General features: G+C 40.1%; 3 protein-coding genes across 3 annotated transcripts in view; 1 reads left to right on the top strand and 2 right to left on the bottom strand.

The window, feature by feature from the left end:
* Positions 1 to 3,165: 3,165 nt before the first annotated feature.
* LOC140942305 (ras-related protein Rab-10-like) lies at positions 3,166 to 9,621 on the bottom strand. Its single transcript, XM_073391261.1, has 3 exons — positions 9,417 to 9,621; positions 7,142 to 7,190; positions 3,166 to 5,739 (listed from the first exon to the last, which is right to left on the bottom strand). Exons 1-3 carry the CDS (start codon positions 9,577 to 9,579, stop codon positions 5,319 to 5,321), a joined length of 633 nt encoding a protein of 210 aa, XP_073247362.1. The 5' UTR covers positions 9,580 to 9,621; the 3' UTR covers positions 3,166 to 5,318.
* A 651-nt stretch (positions 9,622 to 10,272) lies between these two features.
* Positions 10,273 to 13,170, top strand: LOC140942324 (ras-related protein Rab-8B-like). The gene is made up of 3 exons (XM_073391284.1): positions 10,273 to 10,449; positions 11,335 to 11,383; positions 12,592 to 13,170. The coding sequence occupies exons 1-3, from the start codon at positions 10,293 to 10,295 to the stop codon at positions 12,989 to 12,991; spliced, it is 606 nt and encodes a 201-aa protein (XP_073247385.1). The 5' UTR covers positions 10,273 to 10,292; the 3' UTR covers positions 12,992 to 13,170.
* A 1,089-nt stretch (positions 13,171 to 14,259) lies between these two features.
* LOC140942314 (ras-related protein Rab-8A-like) overlaps positions 14,260 to 17,011 on the bottom strand; it is a 4,170-nt gene continuing 1,418 nt past the window's right edge. Inside the window, exons 2-3 of the mRNA XM_073391272.1 lie at positions 16,977 to 17,011; positions 14,260 to 15,015 (exon numbers count right to left, since the gene is read on the bottom strand). The exon at positions 16,977 to 17,011 is cut by the window's right edge and continues 14 nt beyond it. Of these exons, the coding sequence (XP_073247373.1) occupies positions 14,613 to 15,015; positions 16,977 to 17,011 (438 nt within the window). The 3' untranslated portion in view covers positions 14,260 to 14,612. The remainder of the gene's footprint in view (positions 15,016 to 16,976) is intronic.

Below are 17,011 nucleotides of genomic sequence, written 5' to 3' on the forward strand. Positions count from 1 at the left end.
CCTTACCATCATTCTTTCATCGATACCGGCATTAAGCTTTCTGGCTATAAGCCAGTAAGTTCAAAATGGAGAAAAGGACAGAAAAACAGTGAAAGTTTCTAACCACTGTTCTTCTCCTTGTCATGAGGTGTTGCCTTTTCCTAGTTTCTGGTGATTTTCTTTTTCCTGTATGATCTCCGAGGCACCATGTGACATGCATACATGAGTCAAGCTGCCCAGAAATTTTAGGCTAAGGATCAGCCTTCCTTATGCTGACGTTCACTCCACTTTCAACAACACAATAACAAAATAGTGAGATTTGATTAGTTGATTGGCTTACTGCAGGATAAGCTCAGTTGGGTTGCGGAGCAGGAGCTTACAACTTCAATCTGGTCAATTTCTGGTGGAATAACACTCGGGCTCCTGAAAAAACTTGAGCATAAGTTTCTGTCTGCCTTGCTCAAGAGGCTCGCTTGATTCTCCCGTAAAAATGGCAGTTTACGTCCCAGAAGCAGACATAAAACAGTGTATCGTTTTGTAGTTCATGCTAAATTAAAATATACTGTGATTACTACTGTACAACATTATTGTTCACTCTCCGCGTTATAGTCTCAGCAGTGATTCATGCAGTACATTGATTAGCTAATATTCCAGGCTCCAGCCGACAATCTTAATTTTTTCCTCCTTTAAGAGTCAAACTTCTCCTAAATTTCATCCAGGTTCTCCACTGATTTATCTCCCTGCAAGTCTTTAAGGAGAAGTACAGAGTTCCCACAACAGAAAAGGCTCCAAAACAATACCCGACAACGGTCCATGTATCGACAAGATTATTTACACGATGAACGTCCGGCCAAACATCAACGTCAGTCATGTTCTTTACTTTCTTCGCAGCTCCACCAAGAATATTCACGTAAGACAACAAAACGTTCCTGTTTTTCACTCCTTCTTCTTCCAGAACGTCCTGAAAAAAGCCCTTATCCTCTGGTTCTTCCGCCATGTTGGAATTTGCAGGCGGAGGTGGCAGCAAAGGAGAGTGGGAATGAGTGATCCAGTCCTTCGCAACTTCCAAGGAAAATGACGTCATCAATCCTTTCCGCTATCCTGAATCTCGGAAATGCGGAACCCCCCGTCCCTATGTCAAACCATTTATTTGGATTTTCTTTTTGGAGCTAGCGGGGTGTACACAGGCAACTCTCGGGGCCCTTCAGGGGACCGGCACAGAGAAATCCCCGCTGCTTGAAAAAGACTGGTTATAAAAGTACCGATTCAAACAGGCCTCCCGTCTCTGAGTCCTTTCAAAGGAGATATCCGTCTTTAAGGTGACTCGACCCAGTTTTTTTTTTTTTTTGGGGGGGGGGGTACCATCCTACTTTGAAGCTCTCTGGTATCCCCACCTTTACTTTTATCGTAAGTCTAACACATAGAATGGATAACATATAGATCAATCTACAATATAACATAAAATTTTTGGCGATCGGAGCCGAAATGTCACGTTGTTATAATGCCACCCCCCTTTGAGGTCTGAGTCGAAAATCGGCTGTTGCCGGCATTTTTTTGTGAAAATCTCTCGGCTACACATAGTGCGCATTGGTGCCTTGCGCTGAACAGAGTTTCACCAAAATCGCAAAGACCCAATTCGAGAAATTCAGCGGTTTCCAAATTTAGGTCATAATTTATGCGAAAATGATAAGCAAACTTTACACGGATTATATCTAATAACCCAAGAAATTCATCCCTTTATTTTGGGCATCGTTATAACAGATGGGTCCTTGCAAGTCAGCAAAACGCTTTAGGGCCTTGTAAGTGCGCGATTTCGAGCAAAGCAAACATATAGAAATTATAGTTTTCACTATTTGTTGACGTTTGTCAGTTTGTCATTCTTGTTCAGCACGCGTGTAATGACCATGCTTGGCTGACTTCCGAATGCTCACCGAGATATTCCCGCCACGAGTTGGTTTAATTATTGGCTTGCATTAAACCTATGAAAAAATGATATTTTTGTAATAGTAAGTAGCTTTAGTGTGTAGCACTTCTTGATTTTTTTGCAAAGACACAAGAAGCACGAGAATTGATTAAAAATTGTTAGTTAAACCTCTATGTATCACGCGATGGCCTGTCTCACTGCACCAAAATCATAATATCTCGGCGAGCATTCGGAAGTCAGCCAAGTGCGGTCATTACACGCGTGCTGAACAAGAATGCTGTATCATGACAGACTAGAAACAATAGCCAACTCCCAAAGCACAAACTCAGCCAAAACGCTAAAAATCTTCAATGTTTACTCAAGTTTGGGCTTATAGAAGATAATGTCACAGTTTTTCAATGACCATGAAATTCAGAGTCGGGGTAGTTAGTTAATCAATTGTGGCCCTGAAAAAATTTGAAGGAAAAAAAACTACGAATTTTTAAGAAAATGCTTTTTTCGTGAAAAGGACTCTTAAACGCTGACAAACGTCAACAAATAGCGAAAACTATAATTTCTATATGTTTGCTTTGCTCGAAATCGCGCGCATTTACAAGGCTCTAAAGCGTTTTGCTGACTTGCAAGGACCCATCTGTTATAACGATGCCCAAAATAAAGAAAAGAATCTCATAGTTTATTATATATAATCCGTGTAAAGTTTGCTTATCATTTTCGCATAAATTATGACCTAAATTTGGAAACCGCTAAATTTCTCGAATTGGGTCTTTGCGATTTTGGTGAAACTCTGTTCAGCGCAAGGCGCTAATGCGCACTATGTGTAGCCGAGAGATTTTCACGAAAAAATGCCGGCAACAGCCGATTTTCGACTCAGACCTCAAAGGGGCGTGGCATTATAACCACGTGGCATTTACTCCGATCGCCAAAAATTTTATGTTATATTGTAGATTGATCTATATGTTATCCATTCTATGTGTTAGACTTACGATAAAAGTAAAGGTGGGGATACCAGAGAGCTTCAAAGTAGGATGGTACCCCCCCAAAAAAACTGGGTCGAGTCACCTTAAGAGAGAAGAACATGAACGTTTCTCTAAAAATTCTGAACAAATCATATGCAATAATAATAAGAGCTACAAACAAAACAGCCATTCTCTCTTTTTCCGAAGGGCCAATATTGCATTTTATTAAGAATATTTTTTACAACTGATAAATACATTTATGTACTTTCAAGTATTAACCCAATTAAGTCATGCAAAAGGATGACACGCGTAGCTTCAACTTGCTTTTCATGAGAAGCCAATGAGCAAATTAATTCCCCCTTTAATAACCTTCAAAAATTAATGTTACACTGAGGGCTTGATACCATATTCGAAGTTAGGGATACAGTAACAAACCAGCCACACAAGCAAATTTTTGAAATGATCTTTTTGAAAAGTACTTCCTAACCTTTTTACTCCTAGCCTCTGGCGTTTTCAGACGTTTTACGCACACGAAGTTGACGAAGTTTATTTTCACATTAACGAAAGCTTATATCGTGTAACTGGCTAAATTAAAATGATGTCCCGGGGGAGAATTAACTCGTAACAGTGTTCAAAAGACCAGTTATTAGTTCAAAGAATGGCGTGGGAGAGTGGGCTTCAGCAGCAGATTACGGATGCTGGAATTATAAACTGAAAACCACAACATGTTTTAAAACAACTGCCTGAACATAAGCTTGAGACCAGGCAGGGACTTTAATCAAAGCACAACAAGGCCATGCCTATAACATGCAGCCCAAACCCTAACGACACGATACATTTCACCAATTGCAATAATTAGAACGGATTTCTTTGTCCAAACACTAGTTCTGTTGGTACGTTACTATACCGGTAGGGCCGTTAGGGCCCTACAATGCAATATTTTGAGAGAGTTGGGTAGGAGAACTGTTTTATTTATCTATTTCTTCTATTTATTTATTTTTTGAGGTGGTTGGTAACTAATAGCATGTAATTGTTATTACCCAGATATTTACATATTAGCACGATTACGAGAACGCATAGCGTTACCATTAACGAGATATATGACTTTGAAATGTTCAATATATTCACTTCCCGATGATTTTAATCTGTTTCACTGACTTTCAAATCGATCCCTTAGACGCGCATTAGGTGTAAGGTCAACTCTGGTCTGACAGCATACTACATATGATATCATGGATAAACGTCTTCCTTAGACAACGATTTACAAAGCATTTACACACGACATATCAGTTAATTTCGATGGGCTACAATTGCTTACACGGTGCGCCAATGTGTCAAGTAATCTTGTCAAAAAGAGACTTAGTAAGGGTGCTTACCATTTGTCAGAGCTACCTGGCCAGCCAGACCATTCCAGTCGTAAGGAGAATTCCACTATTAATCAGACCTATCCCACCAGATCAGTTTATTCTCTGTGTTTTAGGTCAATGCTGTACTTTAGTCATTACTTACTGCCTTAACCTTTTAAGCCCTATGAGTGATCAGCATCAAATTTCTCCTTGTAATATCAATGCTTTGTAAAACAGAGTAGTCATGAGAATTACGGACATGATCACACAAGATGAATTTGCTTGATATTTTATCACCTTCTCCCCACTACTTCTGTAGGAAATAAATAGGGGCCACAAATGAGAATTCAAAGGGTTAACCCATACACGAGATGCTCCTGTTAGTGTAGAATTAGTATGAACATATCAAACAAATTTCATCAGGAAGCACTTACCATAATACTTTTTTCTGATTTTTGTGGTCATAGTATTTAAAACTTGAAAAAGTCGGCCCAACTTTTCCAAGTTTCAATCCATGTCTATCCTTGCCATCTACAGCAACAGACGACAGGAAACAGTTTCAATTCTTAACCATAGTCTTTAAATAACAAAACTGGACCATTTTCTTGGAATTCAATGTTGATGCGAGACAAGTTTTAGCTTTTTAAAAGTTTCAGTAGTAAAAAGCGTAACATAGCCTCTTTAAATAGTGTGCACAGCAGTGAGGGGTTTAAGTTAAAATTTCGAAAAAAAAAAAAAAAACTGTCATAATGAACGGTCAGTATGGCCGGCCAGTTCTGACTTTTGGACAGCGCCCTTAGTCTCGTGAAAGCCGAGAACACTCGAAGCGTTTACACACGCAGTTTTATTCATAAACGAGTCAACGATTGTTTACACGGACCTGTATCAAAGAGATGCTTCATCTCGTGTGAACAGAACACTCGCCCTTTTTATGCTACTGTTTCACTGTAAACGCTGTGTAAACGCTGTGTAAACGCTGTGTGAACGCTATCGATGAACGGAAGATAATTTATGACAAAAACCAACCATCGAAGAAGAAATAGGGAAAGATTTGACTTCATCTTACGACTATCGAGAGTTGTCATTTTTCGATTTCTTTCACCGAGGATTCTTCTACCTACAACATGAAAGACGAGGAGAAGATGATCTCTTCAAGTTGACTCGTTTCTTCTTCCCTTTTCCCTTGCCATTTTTGATGCTCTCTTCCTGAACGGGCGGGCAAACTCTGTTCAAAATGTCCTGTGTTAGAACAATGAACGCTTGGTCGACATTTTCACTTGAAAGTGCGCTCGTTTCTACGTGTTTAATGCCATGGTTCTGGGCTAACATCTCTCCCCTTTCTCTTGTGACCTTTCTCCTGCTTTCCAAGTCGCACTTGTTTGCAACTAAGATGGTATCTACGTCTTCATTCGCGTGCTCCTCGATTTTTCTCATCCACTTTGAGATGTTGGTGAACGTTTTCTCATTTGTGACGTCGTACACGAGCATAATACCCAGTGCCCCGCGGTAATACGCAGTTGTTATTGTGTGGAATCTAGACATCAATGAAAAAATGAAACATCATTAGTTTTTACCCACGATCATCTCGGAGAGGGAAGTTGAGTTAGGGTTTTAATCAAGCACAAAATCTTACGTTTTTCTCAAGACTCACAACGACATTCTTGGCCCCGAGACCTTTACAGGCGACTTTTAACTTGCGTTAAGGAATGAGCTGCTACCCGGTTTCAGCCCAGAAAAAGTCGTCGATAACTGATCGAGGTTTTGCGTAACTCCGCGGCGATTTGCGCATGAAAATACCAAAACAATCAGCCATGATGCCTACTCTGCTTCAGGGAGAAAAAGGGCACATGTTTGTAAAATGGTAGCCTGCGAACGGCAGACGTATTTCTGTTCGTCGCTTCTCTTCCTCCGAAAAATGACGACGTTATTTTTCGGACGGAGAGAAGCGACGACCGGAAATACGTCTGCCGTTCGCAGGCTAGTAAAATGGCGATAACTGCCGAAAATATTTCATTAGTAGGCAGATCGAGAGATGTCCCCTATACCCATTTCCAACATTTGTTGGCTTCACACTAGAGCTTGCAAGTATAATGAAAGTGTACTTGGAACCTACTTTGAGTGTGAAGGGGTAAAATGTACCCACTTCAACTTTACTTGGTTATCATGGAAACGTTCGTAGTTTAAAAAAGCCGAAGTTCGCCGCCAAAGTATAGTCAACACTACACTTGAGACCACACTTGACCAATAAGAAATGGAAGCCATGGGCACGATGTGCAGCCGCAGCAGTTCCAAGATTCTAATATTAACGGACAGATAAACATTCAACATGTCTTGGTTAGCTAAGAGCGTTGCAGAAGAGGCCAAGCAAAGCCCTACGGTGATTTATTTGCCGAAAAGCGCGTTGTTGAGCCATTGTAAAGAAATACAGAGGAAGACGTCACTTGTTATTTTCTGTACCGCTAATAAGTACTCGTAAAAAAACGAAGTACGTATGTCTATCAGGGTCCAAACCTTTTGAGTTCAAAGTAATCAAAAATTTACGAAACTACAAATAACCCTTTTCCAGCGCAAAGGCATTCAGTATTCCACCGTGAAAGAGGATTGACAGCTGGTACTTCAAGTAATATACTTTGCGTACAATTGTGAAGCCATATTTTCTACACAGCGACTTAAGATTTCCAAGTGCACTCGAATCAAGTGCTTACTTGAAACTACCTTTGCTTCTAGTGTGAAGCCAACAATTAACTTACGTAAAAATAATTTGAACAATGCATACGTCACGAAAAATTGCCAGGCAAAAAATAGATCACCTTTTACGTTTGATATTATAATAATAAAAAATCACGAACAACCACGCGTATATATGGTCCACGTGTTTAATTATCGACTACTGCCCAAGAACATATGATGTGAGGCACACCAAGGTAAAAGCTAACCTTTCTTGGCCGGCGGTGTCCCAGATCTGTAACTTGATTTTCTTCCCACCTTAAATTTTAAACAAAAAAAGCATTATTAAGGTCTTAAAAAGAGGCGACCGCATCAAACGCAGGTAAAAACGAAAAGTTCCCCTTTCCATACGGTAATAGCGCTCAGGTTAAGGTTTCATTCGGTCGTGCATTTCCGCTTCCTCTTGTTTTTACCACCTTATTTGGAAAAATACCAAGCATGCACGAGTGGGGAACGTTCTGATTTTTATTTGTTTCGTCATCCAACTTGAGATGGCAACAATCAAAAGCAAGAGGAAATAGGCGTTTCTGTGAGGGCTATTTGTCTCAAAATTTGGCGAAAAAGAAAACAAACAAACAAGCATAAATTCGTAGTAAAACGTGAAAAATGTTCCACTTTGTACTTTATAGTTTGCTTAGGTTTAGGTTTCATTCGGTCATGCATTTCTTTCCTTGTTTTTTTCATCTTATTTGGAAATATATCAAGCCGGCCCGAGTGCCGCCGGGGAAGAAAGGGAACGTTGTAAATTTTTTATAGTTTCATAACCGAAAGTTGGCTATAATCAAAAGTAAGGGGAAATTAAGAGACTCTGGCAGAAAGTTCAGTCGTGGGCTATTTGTCAAAGAAATATTAGATTTGTAGGAAAGCAAACATAAAAAGCGTTCCACTTTCTACTTAATGGTTTACATACACTGACGATTAACGTTAGGTAATGACCAACCAATGATTCAGAAAACCTCTAAAAGACATGAAATTCTGCGAAAGTGCACCTTTAATGTTTTAAAACTTGACAGAGCTACGGCTACGCAAGACCGGCGACATTTGCAGTCTAGCTGACACGTCGAGATTGTTGAATTCAAAACTAAACTGCTGGCAGAAAACCCACCCCCTTTCCGGGATAAAAGCTTTCTCATTAGGTAGAAGACGCAAAAAAACTTGGAAAAACATACCCTGAATGGCATTTAGATATATTTCATTTTGATTAATTATGTGCTTTGACGGGGTTTTATCATGTAGGCCAGGTTGAAAGTCGCATTTGAGATTATTTAGTGTTGGGGGGCCTTGGCACGCCTTTTTAACATTACAACTGATGTTAGTATCATGGTTGGTTTTATATAATTTACCGTAATCAATTATATTATTATTATTATTATTATTATTATTATTATCATCATTATTAGGAAGAAGGTTGCTTACTGCTAGGGGTTTTAAAAACTCTTGGTCTCTCTGGTGAAAGCCAATATCTATTTAAAGCAGTTTTACCTTAAAGTAAGCGATGTGATATTAAACCATCAAGGTCAAATATATAAAACGTAACATTCTGTGTATTCGGACACCTCAGAGATAGCTCTTCTCCTGAATTCAATATGCAACCACTTTCGAACCATTACGTCATTACAATTTCACTGCGGAAACATATGTATATTTTGCCAAATTATCTTCGCTTCATTTGGCACAACAAAGAAATAGCATTCATTTTTATATTGGTCATCAAAAGGCCTTCATGTGCATGTGTTTACTAAAAATCATTATTTTTCCAACACCGAGAAATTTTAATTTTCACAAATATAGTCATTCCATATACATCTCTGATATTTTCAGTTTGGTTAATCCTCCTAACTAGTACATGGAAACAATTAATCGTCAGGATATAAAATGTCATAATTATCACCAAAATTCATCTAGCTTTTCAGACACTAACACATCTGTTACAAAGAGGAAACTTCGTTCGAAGACTTCGTGAAATTTTATACTTTCATGAAACAGACAATTAACGATGACAGTTCTTTCAATTTCAATATTCGAGAAAGCTATAAACATAAAACATGCCGTGTTGTTTGAACGGAAATAATACACGGCATCAAAAAACTATTAAGATAAATATTTTCCCTACGTTTGCCGAAATACGGTAACACCATGGGAAAATCGTAGATGCCTTGTTAAATTTAACACGACGAACAAAAAAGCAGGGAGGCTCTACTGTGTTTCAAACGTACACCCCATGGTTAAATGACAAAATGAATCAGCGGCCATAACGATCTGTGTTCTGTATGTGCATATTTAAATGCCTTCACATCAGCAGAAAACCGTGCGGTTTTTCTGCAAAATACTATACAAACTGCACTAAGAATTCGATAGAACTTAATGGTACTTGTTAAATTTTAAGCTTTTTGAAACAGATCTTACTGAAATCTTCATTTGCGAGTCAGACTGATTCGATTACGACCACCGTATTTTGTGCTATACTTCGTGTAGCTTACTCACCTAGTTCTAAAGTTCGGATCTTGAAGTCTATTCCAATGGTCGAAATAAATGTCGGATTGAACGTATTATCGGCAAATCGAAATATTATACAAGTCTTGCCAACTCCGCTGTCGCCTATAAGAAGCAGCTTGAAAAACAAGTCAAAGTTTTTCTGTGCGGCCATTCTCTAATCAAGAAGTCTGTTTTCCCGTGGCGTTGTGTTACAGTTCTGTTTATGGCAGAGGAAAAAGGAGTGGTTACCAAACTTCCGTGACAGGTAAACCGGAACCGGAAGTTGGTAACATTTTCTCCTTGAAATACCTTCGCGTACGGCATTTTTCTGAACTTAAAAAGTTAAGGCGTAGTAACACATGAAAGATATTTTCTTTCTGATTAGATCCTGTATTTTCAATTTCACCAAAGAAATAAACAAGCAAACAAACATATTCATGTGTAGACAAATTACTTTTCTCAGCTCTGTTTAACTTAGCTTAATTAAGACCGTGGCTGAAAAAGTCTTAAAAGGCAGTTTAAACGAAAGGACTGTTAAAAAGATAGCCAAGTTGGTGTTTAATTTAGATTAGGAAACGCCGCCAAAGCCAACCTCGTACCTAGGGCTGGGGACGAGGTTGCGCCAAAACTGAGATATTTTATTTAATAGTCAGAATCTTTTCTAATTTTAATTAGAAATCTCGAGGAAATTGGGCAAGGAAACCTCCCACCTACTTATAATAAACATCTCCATGGACTTGTTTATTTTTGTTGTTTGTGTTTTTTAAAAATATGCAAAATCGCTCATTACAATGTCTTGTGTGACATTAGAATTGTGCACGTGATTTTGCAATCCGCGGCAAGGCATCATAGGCTGTCACGCAGTTCTGCCAGCAAGAACACAACATGTCGAAGAATTATGATTACCTGTTTAGACTCCTTTTAGTTGGAGATAGCGGCGTGGGAAAAACTTGTATCCTGGTCCGATTTGTAGAAAACACATTTACTTCTTCATATATCTCTACAATTGGAATAGACTTCAAAATAAGAACCGTGGAGATCGGTAAGTACAAAGGCTACATCAGTTAATCATGCGCCGCGCAAAATGTGTGAGCTCCCGTGAGTCGTGCATGTATATGCGGGTCGTGTTTGCCATGAACGCTCTCAAATATAAATTTTGAGTATGAAATAGCTCAAAGTAAGTTTATTTTGCCCACAAATTCATTAAAACTTGCCCGGATAGAGAAATATCAACAGTATACCATCGCAGACTTTGAAATAATCAAGTCCGAGCGTGTGGTTATTGTTTTGCAATATTTTTCCAAATTCCCTCATACTGAAGGGTATTTATACATGCACATACTTGGATTACATATTGAAAGCTAAAAAAATTTCGCAAATAATTTTTGTTTTCACATACTTAATATTTTCAGTGCGAATGCTACTATTTACATCTTATTTCTTGTTATGTTCCTTATGAAATGATACTGAAATGAATATTTGTGTTTGCACTTTTTATATTTGAAATGTTTAGATTGGCTTAATTACTTCAAATAAAAAAGTATCTAGTAGCTACGAATAAAGGTTACCACATATACTAACATACTGACATGAGAAAATTTACTTTCGAAATTTGCGGGCTTTCGAACAAAATTTATTGTTCCCGGTATCACAAATCCTACTTTCGGTCACGAGATGAGAACCCGCGATCCATGTGACCGGCGCGGGGCCAAGTCCTGTTCCAATAGACCTCTTTAGCTTTAATGTTTTGTTTTCCCAAACTGCTTCTTTCAAATTTCCTCTGCATATGTATGCATAATTTATGAAAGTTCTCCCGGGACCTCTAAAGGAAAACAAAACATACAAGTTAAAGAGGTCTATTGTGTTTGAGGTGTTTGAAATGGGCATTACGTATATCTGTGTTTTTAACTGTTTTAATTCTTTCTAGATGGTAAAAAGGTCAAGCTACAGATCTGGGATACGGCCGGCCAGGAAAGGTATCATAAAAAATAATAAAAACCCTTGAATGTAGAGGTCCACTCAATGCGTAAATAGCCCGGGGGGTACTGCCATATATGGGCTATATAGGTATGTGCCGCTGTGAAGGGTATGGTTTTCAAGCAGTTTACTCTAGGATAGGGTATATAAATCAGAGCGTTTGGGTCTAGAATAGGGTATCATTTTTCAAGAAACTGATCAGTTGGTTGAAGATTTTATCTAGACTGGGGAAACAGCTACTCTAGGATAGGGGGATTTGGGGAGTTTACTCTAGTATAGGGTAGCAAAGTTCAGCTGAACTAGCTCTGGTAAAGGTTAAGGGTTCCAAGGCTCCCAGCGGCACATCCCCACCCAGAAATTCCTAAAGTGCCGCCCCCCCCCCCCCCCCGGGGTAAATAGGGACCTTAAGCAACGACGACGACGACGGCAGTGAAAACGTCGCTAAAAAAAATGAGTTTGCTTAATCGCGTCTATTTGGAGCCGCTCAATATGTCAAATGCAGGCAACTTTTCCTGGAGTTGAATTCTTAAGGATTTTATTCAAGTTCAAAAAGAAGAAGGAAAATTGGTCGTCGGATGTCCACGTCCGCCATTCAACGTCAAATTAGGAGGTTTCACGTCGTAGTCGTGCAGTGGACTTCAAAGAAATGTACTAAAAAGCGTGCAGCGTGCACGTGCAGAGCTGTCGTTTTGATCATTAAACCTATTGTTTCTTGAAGTTGTCGTGGTCGTCGTAGTTGCTTAAGGTCCTTAATAAAACTGACTAGTTCTTTCTTGCCGGCGGATCTCTAAGGTAGAGATGCTAATGCCAGACATCACTTGAAGTGGGAATTAAAACAAAACTTAATGCAGGTCTGGCAATACGGCAAAGGGCTGATATATTTGAGGCCAATATTTCAGCTAACAAAATTAGCCTTCCACAAGCCAAGAGTTACATTGAAAAAGAATACCATAATGGCTCTAGGCTCGATTTCCGCCGTCTCCCGGGTCCGGTCTTGATCCTCCCCGAAGGGGGATGAGTGCGGGCTCATTTTCCCGAACAGCGGCTGGTAATCGAGCCTATAATGGCTCCTGAAATTTGAATTCAAATTTGTTAAATGGTTTCCGAGACTAAGTTATGCAGAGGCCTCTAGAACCTCATAGGAATTGCGCCCTGTTATGCCGATCGCCATGCTATGATTCAATACTCGATATCCTCTTTTTTCTAGATTTTACACAATCACCGCAACCTGTTATCGCCGAGCTATGGGGATAATGGTCGTCTATGACGTCACAGCCGAGAAGTCCTACACCAGCGTGAAAACATGGATGGCTAAAATATTAGAAAATACGAACAAAAACGTAAAGAAAGTCCTCGTTGCTAACAAGTGTGACCTTCAACAGGAACGCGCGGTAAGCAAAGATAGAGGGGTGTCACTGGCCGAAAGTCTTGGTATATCGTACGTGGAAGTGAGTGCCCTGTCAAATTCAAATGTCGAAGAGGCGTTTATGACCTTAGCAAAAGACATTTTAGAAAGAGTATTACGTTTTGGAACAGATGAAACTGCTGCCCTTGGAGACGAAAAGAAATCATTAGAGGAGAAACGTTCTTTCTGTGCATCCTGCTAGAGAGGTCAGGTGTTGTCCTGTCATGATCAAATTTGGCAGGTATCTTGCTCGGGCTTATTCCAGCTTTAGTTCCACATGTTGTAAGAACGATGTTTAAGAATTACTCTCGGCATTTCCTTCAACTTTAATGATGTAACTGTAATCATTTGGCCGTAATCATTTGTACTCGGACGTATTTTCGTTTGTCGCTTCTCTCCGCCCGCAATAAGTCTGCGTTCGCAGGCTCTCTAATCTCCAACGCTGACGTTTTCGGGCCTCGTTACTGAACACGTTCCTTCCCCATAACGGATGGGGATGGAACGTGTGACCAAGTCCTGGGAATGACTGCGAGGGCGGCTACAGGCTATCCATTTCTTTGGTTTTGTTTAATACTCTCTCTCCCTGCTCGCTTTCTCTCTCAAAGTTAAGAGCGCCACGATAAATAAGAGCAAGGTTACACAACGGTCAGTGGACGTACGTACGCCGCCCCAATTTCACTCTAGTTTCATTATAATATAAAATAACTTTAAATAGAGTCTAGTTAAATTGACAAGATGACGGATTTTGAAGACGTCTTGTGAAAACCAATAGTTGGTCGTAAACTGGTGTTTGGGATTTAAAAGAATCGAGAACATTAGCTAACATTCACCTACCGGTTACCCTGTAAATCAGTCAAGTCAGAGATTCTGCAATATTGCCCCTAGGATTCTTGCCGGGAAACATTCTCATAATGTCTTGGTATGAGAGCGCGCGTGATCGGAGAACATCCAGTTATATATTTCAATTAGATTTATGCTGAATTCCTGTGACTCCAAAACCCTGATAAAAGGGATTTCAAGTAAGCCGTGGCAGCGTCTTTAAGGAAACTTAAGCACTTGGGTATGAATATCGCGTATTATCTCTGTTTCTTTTACTTCACCAGCTCCAACAGTGCGACTTTTTATGACGTCCTATGCTTGATGCTACCATAGCTAAGAATCGAACTTGCTTCATATTTTAGCCTGCGTGGCAGGCTCCGCGCGAGGGGAACACGCGAAGGGGAGAGGAGGCCTCCGCTCCGTTTCTACCCTCGTGCGCGCGCACGTCCTCGAAATTTCCCCCTTCGCCCTAAATACCGGCGCCTACTACGCAGGCTATTCGTGCCTAGGCATTAGTACTACATTATGGAGCTGCTAGTTTGTTTGTTCGTTTTTCATTTGTTGTGGTTAATATTATTATTTTGAACTTAGCGACGCTAAGGGTACTGAAAAACGCTATAAAGAGAGAGCTGAATCACAACAACGGCGAAATGTTTTCTGTGCCAGGTTCTGCTTTAATAATTTAAAACCTCTACGCGCAAACAAAAGTACAAGAGAAGCAAGGCAACAATAGATAAAAATTACATCGACATACAAGGTAGTAATGAGACAAAAGAGGGATAGTCCCCGCATGCACTTGAAAAACTAAGTAAAACTAGATAGATTTTCCGCCTTTTAAACCAAGGGCATGAATGCATTTTAAACAAATCTATTAACCATTTCGAAAATGAAGATTTGCCTCACTTCTTTTGAACAGCTTTGAGAAACAGCGGAAGGTCGATAGAGTCAAGTCCACATGGTGAATAACAACGTGACATCTTTGCTTGCGTAACATTCACGTAATACTACATGCAGCATGTGGGCTTACAAAACAGGTCTCCCTGTGCCACTGACTGTTCCAAAGTTCGCTCAGCCCAGGATCTGACCGGGGACACCGCCTGTTTGAACACTCTTTTTAATATCAATGAGAAAGCGTCCTCCACATTTAAATTTGACAGCGCGCTTATTTCTTTGAAAGGAAGCTCGAGATTTCTCGCCAACAATTCACCTCTTTCTTTAGTGACAAGCCTTCGCTTTTCAAGGTCGCACTTGTTCGCTACCAGCATTTTTGTGACGTCAGGGCTGGCAAGTTCCTCTGTTTTTCGTATCCACCTTGGTATGTTTCGGAATGACTTTTCATCGGTGACGTCATACACTAGCATAATGCCATGCGCCCCACGGTAGCAAGTGGACGTAATGGTCTCGAACCTACCAAAACAAATATCGAACCAACTTAGTATTGCTTATTTGTTTATTTATTTATTTAACTTCATGACTGTATTGCTTTTGCCATACTTTTGGATTCCATCAATAGGCATATTAAGCAAAGACAGTACAGTGCATGTCAGATGATCGATGAGAGCTCAAAAGCGCGCGAAAAGAACTGAACGTGCCCTCCGGTAGTCAATTCTCCCTCATTGGTCAACTCGGTTTTAGATCCGGCCCACACCGTCACGGCGTGACTCTCGTCACGTTGTTTTTTTTCTAAATCTGTCTGATGAAATAGGTACGTAACCCAACCAGCATGTAGATATGTAAGGTTACGCAAACCTCTTGTTTTGACAAAGTGATAGGCCTCGAAAGGTTAACCTCATGCCAACTCGGTATTGCCAACAAAACCAATCTTTTGTTGTTTATATACTTCTTTTGGGTTTGACGTAGTTTTAACCTAACGAGGACAGAGACAGGGAGATATCAAATCTACCGAAACCGAATTTGTAGAAGATAGATTTAAGTCACCTGATTATTGTGGAAAATGACGCGAGGTTATCATTTAAACTATTCACATAACCTTGGTATCCAAACTAAGCAATTTTTGTTAGAAACCCGCATAGCTAGTGTCATAGAACTTAAACAAACGACAACTTTCACGCAAACCTAACTGACATTTAGTGCCGAGCACTGGAAAACCGTGTGAACGTATCTGCGTTCATACGCTTTGCACATGACGTACGGATCCCCGAGAAAAATCTTGCGGGCACAAAACAAGCCAAAACTTCACTGACTTTTTTTCCTGTGATAGTGCAGTTTTACGTTTGGGACTCTGTGTTAGGTAACGCGGTACCAGCAAGTTTTCAAGCGCGCACCCGATATTTGCGTAGAGATGCTTGTGCAGTTGTGAGCTGGTTTTATACGCCGGCGTACAAATCATTAAAGGTTTGGTCATAGTCAGTTTGAAACTTTTATGACTTTTATGAAGAAAACGCCTTCCTCTTGAAATGAGCGCGAGAAAGAAAATCCCCAAATTGAATTGGTATAGATCTGATGTATTTCTTAAAACAACTCTGGTCTGTTCAAATAGCAGATACAGCAAGCTCAAACGTTTGTCACATGAATGCAGCATGGAACTATACTGGAACATTGACTAAACATGGTTCTAAATATTTTCCCTACGTAACAAGTTATTCACAGCAAACACTTTGACCGTGTTCCAATATTTCGAAGACAAAGTTCTTGAGACGACGACAACGAATTTAAGCCTAGGCGATTTTAGCCCGCTTCCAACAAGTTCATCGAAGTTGAACAAATAACGGTTACAAGTTGGTGGGGCGTGACTCTCACATAGTTTTGACAAAAAATGCAGAGTAATGATCATGGAGTACAAGAAAAAGTGTTTCCAGAACACTGTAGCAGACACAGATTAACCGCTAGAATTCTTTGGCTAAGCACTATCATTAAGCATTGTTAAATTAAGATAACTTAAAGCATCGTTCCTTCCCAACAAACCGCAAAAAGGCCATCGATGAGAAACAATCTAGCCTGCGTAGCAGACGCTTGGAAGTAGTGGGTGCCCACTTCTTCCAAGCGCCTGCTACGCAGGCTAGAAACAATCCTTATGAAGGGTAAGGCGACCTCTGGGATCGAAAGAACTGCCTTGTTGAGTAATGCTTCGGGCCAAAGATATCAACTGCGCTACCCAGGAGGTTGATTCATACGGTAACCGGTTAATTAATTTCGCCCCCAAGTCATTTCTCCCCGGTTACTTAGCCCCCCATTTTCGAGTCATTTAGCGCGCTTCAAAATGTAATATTTCTCATTCTATAAGCCAGAAAGCAAAACAAGAACGCTTCAAATGTAACATTCCTAGCTCTTAAGCATGCTTCATATAAATATTCCTCGTTAGTAGGGGGCGAAGTAACCGAGGCAAAATGACCGTTAACCATTCATACCTATCTTGCCCCGCTGTGTCCCAGATTTGTAGCTT

Source organism: Porites lutea, chromosome 1 (genome assembly GCF_958299795.1).
Source record: "Porites lutea chromosome 1, jaPorLute2.1, whole genome shotgun sequence".
Taxonomy (NCBI): Eukaryota; Metazoa; Cnidaria; class Anthozoa; order Scleractinia; family Poritidae; genus Porites; species Porites lutea.